Genomic DNA, 10714 nt, shown 5'->3' on the forward strand with positions numbered 1-10714 from the left:
GACGTCATCTCTGCCAATGAAAGCGGCCTGCGATCAAGACCTGGAAATCAGCTGCCCGAAGATGTCAGAGTCTGGATGAAGTGCTGGCCCTTCTGATTTAGATTTTGCTGGAAGATGGGAATTACTACAGCTGCGAAACAAGCTGCTGATAAGATCTATGCTTGTACTCACAATTGAAGAAATAACAGTAAAGGTCTAGCTCATGTCAAGGTTATTCCTATTGTGTTGATTGAAGCCCTGATGAAGGGGGTGATTTTAGACCCCTGAAGTGCACTGGCTTCTCTTTGGATTGTCTGCCTTATTTGAAACAAAGTTGTATCTGGACATCTTAGTAGTGGTGTGATGCTTCAATTTCCATTTTTGTTACAGTAAAGTGCAAGCCAAGGAGAACCTCTGGAGTGTAGAAATTGCCTGCCAGGGAACCAGATAATTTACATCAACAGCAATACGATATAGAATATCCTTAATAACAATTACCTTATTTTTTTTCCACTTTTATTAACTATTAATACCTGCTGGACATCAGAATTTTTATTCCTCAAAGAGGAAGTCTGTGTTAATGGTGCTGCCCCTTGTCCATCATCCCAGTTTCTCCCAGTGATGTTTATTTTTTTAACCATATGCTTACTGGGCACGTATACCCCCTTCCTGCCCAGGTGAAATTTCAGCTTCCGGCACTGCGTCGCTTTAACTGACAATTGCGCGGTCGTGCGACATGGCTCCCAAACAAAATTGACGTCCTTTTTTCCCCACAAATAGAGCTTTCTTTTGGTGGTATTTGATCACCTCTGCGGTTTTTATTTTTTGCGCTATATACAAAAAAAGAGCGACAATTTTGAAAAAAATAATAATATTTTTTACTTGTTGCTATAATAAATAGGCCAATTTTGAAAAAGGCCGATACGTATTCTACATATTTTTGGTAAAAAAATTAAAAAAAATAGCAATAAGCGACTGGTTTGCGCAAAAGTTATAGCGCCTACAAAATTATTATTTTTGTTTATTTTTTTTTTACTAGTAATGGTGGCGATCTTTTTATTGGGACTGCGACATTATGGCGGACACATCGGACACTTTTGACACATTTTTGGCACCATTCACATTTATACGGCAATCAGTGCTATAAATATGCACTAATTACTGTATAAATGTGACTGGCATTGAAGGGGTTAACACTAGGGGGTGAGGGAGGGGTTAAATGTGTACCCTGCATAGTGTTTCTAACTGTGAGGGAAGGGGACTGACTGGGGTGACCTATGTACAAGGGACACAGATCGGTCTCCTCTCTCCCTGACAGGACGTGGATCTGTGTGTTTACACACACAGATCCACGTCCTTGTCTCTGTAACCGCCGATCGCGGGTGCCTGGCGGCTATCGTGGCCGCCAGGCACGCGCATCAGCATCTCAAAGATGCGGCGGGCACGCGCATGCCGCCGCCGGCCCTCGCGCGCCCCCCAGTGGCCCGGAGGAGCGGAGGCCGGAAAAAGACGGCGAGTCAGAGATTTAGAACCACCCTGCGGCCGTTTATAGTCGTATGGCGTCAGGAAGTGGTTAACAAATATACATGCTATTATGCAAATTTACATAGATAAAAGCACGTACTAATTTCCATGATATTCCTGAAAGGCAGCATTAGACCTATTGTGAAATCTCTCCTGCTTTAATTTTACTGGAGTTTTATTAACATAATTTGCTACTGACGTTATGCTTCATAGTTCTCCATTGAGCTCTTATGGCTTGCACAGGTTTTTGGCAACTCTAAATTCCCCCTTGACATTTCATATTTAGAGTCAGAAAATCCACAGTTTGCCTGATTGCATTGAAGAAGAGCCAGGTTCTCTGTAGACTGCTTAAAAACATGGTTAAGCTTATCTCCAACAAGGTCAGATAGGAGGAGGCTCTGCAGTGCTTCTGGCAGAGATGCAAGATCCTCATCTCTGGCAGCCATAGGCATGTTTCGTTATGCCCTCAGCAGTGGCAGCAAATACGTTGAATTTTTTTTTTTCCTTTCTGTTGATGCTCAAGGAAGATACTAACTATTGGGTCACTTATTTTAACAAGGGAAGCACTGTACTCTGGGCTGTCTTCCAGCACTATTTATTTAACCAAAATCTTTATGAAGAATATCTTGACCTGCCAGAAGGTCTCCCTCTGCCCCAAATTACCAAGCCTGCAATGCCCTGTGCCTTTGTGGCAGATGAGTCTTTTCTTATTAGTAATCATTTTATGGGCTCTAGACAGCAAGAACTAAGTATAATAAAACAAAGAATTAAATATTAATTGTGCTAGACATGAAAGACACTCAAGAGTGCCTTTGGCATACTTGAAAACTTGAAAACAGCTGTTGTATGCTACACATGAAAATGTAGCTATATTATATCGGGAGTAGTGGGTGAAGGCTAACTCCCTCTACACAACTTTTTGTGAGAATGAGGTGGCATCTACTTTTAGAAAATTTTGGCTCTTGAGCTGGTATCTGAAGTCTGGATTACTGTGTGCAATCCGGTGTCTACCTTTAGGCCTCGTACACACGGCTGAGTTTCTCGGCAAAAACCAGCAAGAAGCTTGCTGGGGTTTTTTTTTGCCGAGGTTGTGTGTACACTTTTCAACGAGGAAACCGCAGAGGAGCTCGTCGGGCCAAAAAGAGAACATGTTCTCTATTTCCTTGACGGCAATGGGAAAATTTGGCTCGCCGAGATCCTCGGCGGCTTCACAAGGAACTCGACGAGCAAAACTATGTGTTTTGCCCGTCGAGTTTCTTGGCCGTGTGTACGCGGCCTCAGTTGCGGCTTTGAAGTGGTTTACCAGTGTTATGGCTAAAGCTATCAGCGATAACCCTGGTGGGGTTTTTTTTCAGCCGTCGGCTGGCTTTCTCATGAGTTGCTGGAACGCTTTCAGAAGCGGGGAGGGGGTGTCCCCTTTTCGCCTGTGTTTCTCGGGCTTAGCGATTTTGCTGGCTCATCTGAGAAACGATCCAATGGTGCTGGTGCCAGGGGTAATAAAAGTGTAGATCATCTTTGATCACCTTTATAGCCTTGGAGGACCAGAGCGACATTGTGATGTCATTCCCGATCCAGGGTGGAAGTAATAATATATTTTTTTCGCAAAAGATCAAAGAGTTTAAAGGAAAAGGAGAGGTTTGGAGTCACTTTTGACCTCAGATCTCTCCATTAAGAGGACCTGTCATCCTTATGTCTATTACAGGGGATGTTTACATTCCTAGTAATAGAAAGAAAAGTGATAAAAAAAGGGACAGTGTAAAATTAAAAAATAAAAAGTTAAATAAAGAAAAAAAAATGTAAAGCGCCCCTATCCCTCCGTGCGCACGCTCAGAAGCAAAAGCATACATAAGTTGCATACACATATATAAACTGTGTTCGCACAACACAAGGTATCACTGCGAACGTTAGAATAGGAGCAATAATTCTAGTGCTAGTACTCCTCTTTAACTCTAAATAGGTAACCTGTAAAGATGTTTAAAATGTTGCCTATGGAGATTTTTAAGTACCGTAGTTTGTCGCTATTCCACAAGCATGCACAATTTTAAAGTGTGATATTTTAGTTATCTATTTACTTTGCATAACATCATCTTTCACAATTAACACAAAATTTGAGGTATATATTGTGTATTTTTTCCCAAAAAAATCATGTTTGAAAAACTGCTGTGCAAATAAAAAAAATGCAGCGATTGTCATTTTATTCCCTAGGGCAGGGGTGTCAAACTCAATTTCGTCGAGGGCCGCATCAGCAGTGTGGTTGCCCTCAAAGGGCCAGTTGTATCTTGGTCGCACTACATACACAGTGCAGAGTTCAGGATTACGTGAGGATTATGCTACGTACAGAGTGTAGGGTTCAGCAGCACGTTACGTACAGAGGGTAGGAATTCAGGGGTGTGCTACGTACAGAGTGCAGGAATTCAGGGGTGTGCTACGTACAGGAATTCAGGGGTGTGCTACGTGCAGAGTGCAGGAATTTAGGGGTGTGCTACGTACAGGAATTCAGGGGTGTGCTAAGTACAGAGTGCAGGAATTCAGGGGTGTGCTAGGTACAGAAATTCAGGGGTGTGCTACGTACAGAGTGCAGGAATTCAGGGGTGTGCTATGTACAGAGGGCAGAGGAAAGCACGCACCAGGGAGGTGAGAAGAGCACGCACCAGGGAGGTGAGGAGAGCACGCGCCAAGGAGGTGAGGAGAGCACGCGCCAAGGAGGTGAGGAGAGCACGCGCCAAGGAGGTGAGGAGAGCACGTGCCAAGGAGGTGAGGAGAGCACACACCAGGGAGGTCAGAAAAAGCATGCACCAGTTAGGTGAGGAGAGAACACCCTGGGGTTTACAATGCTTTAATAAGCCCAATTTCTCACTGTGCCACTTGAAAAGATTCAATCTGATTTGTCAGCTAACAGCTCCTCTATGCTAAGCTAGAGTAACTCAGCAGACTCAGCATAGAGGTGCCTGTTAACTAATCCAAGATGTACTGCTTTCTGAGCTTACCTTCCAGGAAGTTCACAGTCACTCGGCTCCCTCTGCTGAGCAGCTCACACCTCCCTCTTCCAGGCGGGTGCGGTCTCAGGGGTCAGGCACATCCCTTTCCCTCCCACTCAAGCAGCAGCCTGCAGGAGATGGGCTGGAAAACTGCTGGGGGAGGTACATGCTGGATCCACATTGCATGCGCTCAGCTACACACAGTATTGAAGAGGAGAGGGAGGAAGTGTTTACTCTGGTTGCCAAGGAGACCTGTTTCGTGTTAGCAGCAGAAAGCGGCTGTGAGAAGAGGAAGTGGAGGCTGGCGTGCCACTGCGCGGGCCACATGACAAGGCCTGGAGGGCCGGATTCGGCCCACGGGCCTAGTGTTTGCCACCTCTGCCCTAGGGTCTCTTCTAAAAAAAAAAATTATGTTTGTGGTTTATAAGTAATTTTCTAGCCAGAAATATTGATTTAAACTTGTAAATAAAAAGAGCCAGAAAAAGCTTGATCTTAAAGTGGTTAATGTAGTAAAATGTAATAATTGTAATGATTAATAATAATTACATTATTTTAATTATATGTTTTGTAAAGAAAATTTGTTATACAGTTTTTTTCTTTCAAATATAGGCATTGTCAAGCAAACAGATGGTCTGCCTCCCATACAAAACACCTATGTAAGAATGCTCAAATAGAAGCCATTTCCAGACACACACACTAGCAAACAAATATCTCTATCACACCCATATTTTCTGATCTGCTGTGCTGAAGTTACAATTTCATATGGAGCCAATTTATTGAACACTTGGGAGCCTATTGCCATCCAAACGTCACTTCAATTTTTTTCTAATTTTGTAGTCTGGCTTTCCAGGATCATATACCTGCTTCTGTTGCTCAGCTAGGGAGACAAACCCTCAATTTCCAGTATATGAGTGTCTCCATTTTCTTACCGACTTCAGAAATAAGCAATATAAGTAGGAATGAAGAATTGTCTGGTAAAAATATACACTATAAATGTTTTCACAGATTTCACCCAATTTTTGCACATTTTCAAATAGACCCCTTAAGTAGAAAAAGTAAAGATTTTCTTTACCTGGATGTTGTGTATATATAATCCTAAAAATCTAAAAATCAAAAGCGGCGTTTGTCTTGCACATGGTGTACCATAGTGAAAGATAATGATAGTGCTAAATTAAAGTATTGTCCCCTAGATGGCAGTGACTTAAAGTGGATGTAAACCCACTCTTATCCTTTCTAAACTACTGCCATAGTGCTGATCTATACACCTCCTGCATGTATCCTTACCTGTCAAATGTTTCCCCTCTGTCTGTTATAATAACTGCAGATTCGGTGGGTGGGTCTGTTGTTTGGAGTTCTGTGGGTGGAGTTGTGATGTCAGTAGACTCCCCGCTTTCCTCTACACTCCCCTTGTCAACATGCATTTTTTCCTGTGTATTCCTTACACTAAATTCTGCTATGATCACTAACATCCAGTGAAAATCCAGAAAAGTAACCACATGACTTCAGAAAAGGAGTGGGGGTGGGAATTAAAAAATAATGCCTGTCTCCAGGCTAGTGCATGAGATATGTAAATAACCTGTTACTCACAGCAAGGGGGCGGAACGGACTAAGGTTTTTCTCTGTAAGTCAGTTTTATTTCACTGAACAATAAAAGAGGATTGCTCAGAGCTGAATTAACTCGTTGTGGCAAGACTGGGCACAGATGATAGGAAATCTTATACTGTACATTGTGACATAAAAAAAAATGTTCGGGTTTACATCCACTTTAAAGCAGTATTAAACCCAAAGACAAAAAGGTAATATGATGCAGCTTATCAATTCTTAGATGTGGTAACTGCATTCGTTTTCTTTTTTAGGCTTTTTATTTTTTTTAACCTGGTAATGTAGCTCTGCATAGAAACCCATTTTTTTTTACAAAGCTTAATTGAACAAGCCAAAGTTAGAAGCTTACTGGCTACCATGCGCAGCAGCACCAGATTTTGCACTCTTCCATTTTAGAAAATGAACCCCCTCCTTTTTTTGGGTGTCTCCACTCCATTGGAGAAGCAATACAGACACATTTGGACGGCAGCATTGTCAGTCAGCAGAGAGGGTAGTCTCAGACCAGCAGATTTGGATGGACTTGAATATCAAATAAAGTTGGACTCTAGCTCAGTGTTTCTCTACCTTTTTTATGTGGAGAAACCCTTGGCAAAAAGTCTAAGATCTCGGGGAAAACACAATTATTGTAGAAATAGCTTTAAATAATAGGTTAAATCAGGGGTACCCAACCTTTTGAAGAGCGAGGGCCACTTAAGCAACTTGGTAACTGGTCGCGGGCCACAATAAGTGGAGCGGACGGATGACAGATCCGTGTCCAACCAGATGTAATGGGACAGTTGGAGGCAGGTGGAAGTGCCGGTAATTGGCTTTCCTCAGTTCACGTTGATAGGGAGGGCCGATCGGCAGCTCTCATGTCAGAGGGGGGTGTGCTCTGATAATCAGCACATTGATTATCAGCGCAGCCCCCATCAGAGGTGCCCACCACAATTATAGAACAATAATTTCTGTTTCTTGTTGTTCAGATACATTGTCCATTTATAATGATTCATATCTGGAATATTTTGATGCAGTTCATAAATCTAATATAATAATGTTATTTTAATGTTTGAATTTCTTTTTGTTTCTTATCTTAGGTGTCTGCAAAAATGTTAGCACTTCTCATTGTATGATGCCTAGTAAAATGGCATCATGTTGGCCCTCCATCCTAGTATTCCACCTTCTCTTACTGTGTTCAGAAGAAAATGCATCGGGGTGTCCTGCCCGTTGTGAATGCACACCACAAATCAGGTCAGTTATCTGTCACCGTAAGCGCCTCTCAGCAATTCCTGATGGCATTCCCTCTGAAACAAAGCTTTTGGACCTTAGTAAGAACCGTATTCGCTGCCTAAATCCTGGTGAATTTTCATCTTTTCCCCAACTGGAAGAAGTGGACCTTAGTGAAAATATTCTTTCAGTCATTGAGCCCGGGGCATTTGCCAGCCTCTTCTACCTACAAACCTTGAAGCTGAAGGGTAATCAGTTGAAACTTATTCCAGCTGGGGTATTCAACAAACTTAGCAATCTGACTTTGTTGGATATTAGTGAAAATAAAATTGTAATTTTGTTGGACTTCATGTTCCAGGATCTGCGGAATTTGAAGAGCCTCGAAGTTGGAGACAATGAACTGTTGTATATTTCACAGAAAGCCTTTTCTGGACTGGTAGGACTAGAACAGCTGACAATTGAAAAATGCAACTTAACTTCTATATCTGCCGACTCACTGTCTTATCTGCAAGGTCTTGAGGTCCTTAAACTTCGTCACTTGGGCATTAGCAATTTAGAAGAACAAAACTTTCAGAAACTTTCCAGCCTCAAACAACTAGAAATTGACTGCTGGCCTTTTCTAGAGGATGTTTGCCCAACAGCTTTTCAAGGACTAAATCTTACCTCTCTTTCAATCACTTATACCAATCTTACATCAGTACCAACAGCTGCTCTAAAAAGTCTTACTTACCTGGAATACCTAAATCTTTCTTACAATCCTATTAGGATCATCCAGCGGGGTTCCTTCCGTGACTTAACCAGGCTCAGAGAGCTTCACATAGTAGGAGCTTCTCTCACTATGGTAGAATCCCAAGCCTTTTATGGCCTGAGACAGATCCGACTCTTGAATGTCTCCAATAATCTCCTATCAACTTTGGAGGAGAACACTTTTCAATCAGTGAATACTCTAGAGACACTGAGAGTGGATGCCAATCCACTTGCTTGTGACTGCCGACTACTATGGATCTTGCAGCGAAGAAAAACCCTAAATTTTCATGGTCACCAACCTGTCTGTGCTTCTCCTGTTGAGATTCAAGGCAATGCTTTGTGTGATTTTCCAGATTCAATACTTTTTGAATATTTCACATGCCAAAAACCCAAAATAAGGGATCGGAAGCTGCAACACATTACAGCCCATGAAGGACAGGCAGTATCGTTCCACTGTAAGGCAGATGGAGAACCTGTTCCACTCATTGTCTGGGTCTCACCACAGAGAAGAATGATAACAAGCAGGAGTGTAGGAAGATCTACTGTCCTGCCAGAAGGTACCTTAGAGATAAGATATGCTCAAGTTCAAGACAGTGGAACCTATATCTGTATTGCAACAAATGCTGGAGGGAATGATACTTATTTTGCAACATTGACTGTAAAAGGTGACAACTCTCCATATTCCAACAGAACACTGTATTTATCAGAATACAATGATACCTCTCACAATGACACCCATGTATTTTTGAAGTTTACTCTGGACCTAAAAACTATTTTGGTGTCAACAGCCATGGGATGCATTACATTCTTGGGGGTTGTACTTTTTTGCTTCCTTCTTCTCTTTGTTTGGAGCAGAGGAAGAGGACAACATAAAAATAACTTCACGGTGGAGTATTCATTCCGTAAGGTTGACGGGCCTGCCTCTGTTGCTGGTCCAGGTGGAGCTAGAAAGTTCAATATGAAGATGATATGAAAGTTGAAGACTTAAAGTTATTTCACTTTAGGATACTGTGAATTTTGCTAATTAAAGGTAATGAACTGAAAGGTGTGCCTCATCTAAGAGATTACATTACCTGCCTGTAATTACGTGCTTATGGCATCTTCCATTCCTACTAATTACAAGGGCTATTGAATGGCTCTTGCCAAGTGGGTTTTCTTGACCAGCCAATCACAACTGTTTTGTGTGTGAGTGAACAGAGCTGGTTTAAACTACAAACCCAGCATTCCAGAAGCTGAGTGCCTCACCCACACTACACAGAAAATTTGACAGTTTAGTCATAGAAATTGCTGATTTCCAAGTGTGGGAGACTTAATCTTCATGTGACATTGATATGTGGAATCCAAGTGTTTTGGCAAGATGACCATAAAGCAGGGTCTGTAAAACAGCCTTAACTGAAACAAAATAAGGTTTACAGATAATGGCTCCATCCCAGACAAATGACTTAACAATTTAAAAATTCAGGACCCAGCACATCTTTGGAAATATTTGGAAACACATCTTGAGCCTAACTCACATGGAAAACTAACAGTCTGCTAGGGAAAACTCTCAGGATATATAATGGGACCATCACAGACCAATGTTAAGGCCATATTAAAAAACACGTCAGCAGGAAGAGTTGGATGTAGAACCCAATACAAGTGATACATCAAACACATTTAAGCACAGTTTGTGAAATTCTTAAAAATGTAACAATGAATCAAACATATTTAAAACACCATTAAAACACAGAAGAATATGTAACACTACAATCAGAGAAAGTGTAGCACTATTCATGAACCATATAACCATAACCATATAGAACCATAGAACCCTATTCCAGTGTCCAATATATATAAACTTTTGCAGGCTTCGTAAGTAAGTGGTCAGCCAGCTCAAACAATCATGCTGGACTGCTAAACATCGATTTATGACTTGGGTGAAAAGTATTAAGACAGGAGTAGATTTAGTATTTAGGATTCATGTGTTAAAGCATTCCTGTTTTGAACAACACCATCAAAAATTGTATTAAGTATTGTGCATGTTGAGTAGATTTTAAGAAACATAGAGTTGGGAAACTTAAAAAGTATTAAACTTAAAGCTGTATTTTCACTAACCTAATACATTGTATGTAATACAGTGATAAATACAGTGTTCAGTAAGAGAGAAAAAAGAAACAAAATACACTGGGGTAGATTTACTAAAGGCAAACAGACAGTGCATTTCAGTAAGTCTAGTTGCACTCTACAAGAGCAGTTGCTCCAGAGCTTAGTAAATGAGCAGAAGCTCAGCTGTCTTCCATCATCTAATCATGTGCAAGAAAAATGCATTTTTTTTTACATTTTCCTTGAATGTGATTGGGTATTCTTTTCAAAATGAAGCGTTACCTAATTTACTAAGCTCTATCGCAACTGTACTTGCCGAGTGCAACTGCACTTTGCAAAGTGCACAGTCTATTTGACTTTATTAAATCAACCCCACTGTTTAAAAATACAATTTGAAACCTTCAGCCTTGAAAGTTGCAAAGTCACAATGCCTAATTGTTGCTTGGTGTATTAAATGGCATTGCTAAAAATTTATTTTCACCTGCTTAAAATATTTTAAAAAATACATTATATGCATGACAAATTCTAAACCTAATAGGTAATCTTTGCAATAGATATTAGCAACTAAAATCTGTATAATAAACATTTTATTTGACCTA

At 41.1% G+C, this 10714-nt stretch overlaps 1 protein-coding gene across 1 annotated transcript in view; it reads left to right on the forward strand.

Annotated features, from left to right (window-relative positions):
• The window catches only part of LINGO3 (leucine rich repeat and Ig domain containing 3), a 151862-nt gene extending 142426 nt beyond the window's left edge, over positions 1 to 9436 (forward strand). The window contains exon 2 of the mRNA XM_040323205.1: positions 7157 to 9436. Within this exon, the coding sequence (XP_040179139.1) occupies positions 7189 to 9006 (1818 nt within the window). The 5' untranslated portion in view covers positions 7157 to 7188 and the 3' untranslated portion in view covers positions 9007 to 9436. The remainder of the gene's footprint in view (positions 1 to 7156) is intronic.
• Positions 9437 to 10714: the final 1278 nt, after the last annotated feature.

This window comes from Rana temporaria, chromosome 1 (assembly GCF_905171775.1).
Source record: "Rana temporaria chromosome 1, aRanTem1.1, whole genome shotgun sequence".
In the NCBI taxonomy this organism is placed as follows: Eukaryota; Metazoa; Chordata; class Amphibia; order Anura; family Ranidae; genus Rana; species Rana temporaria.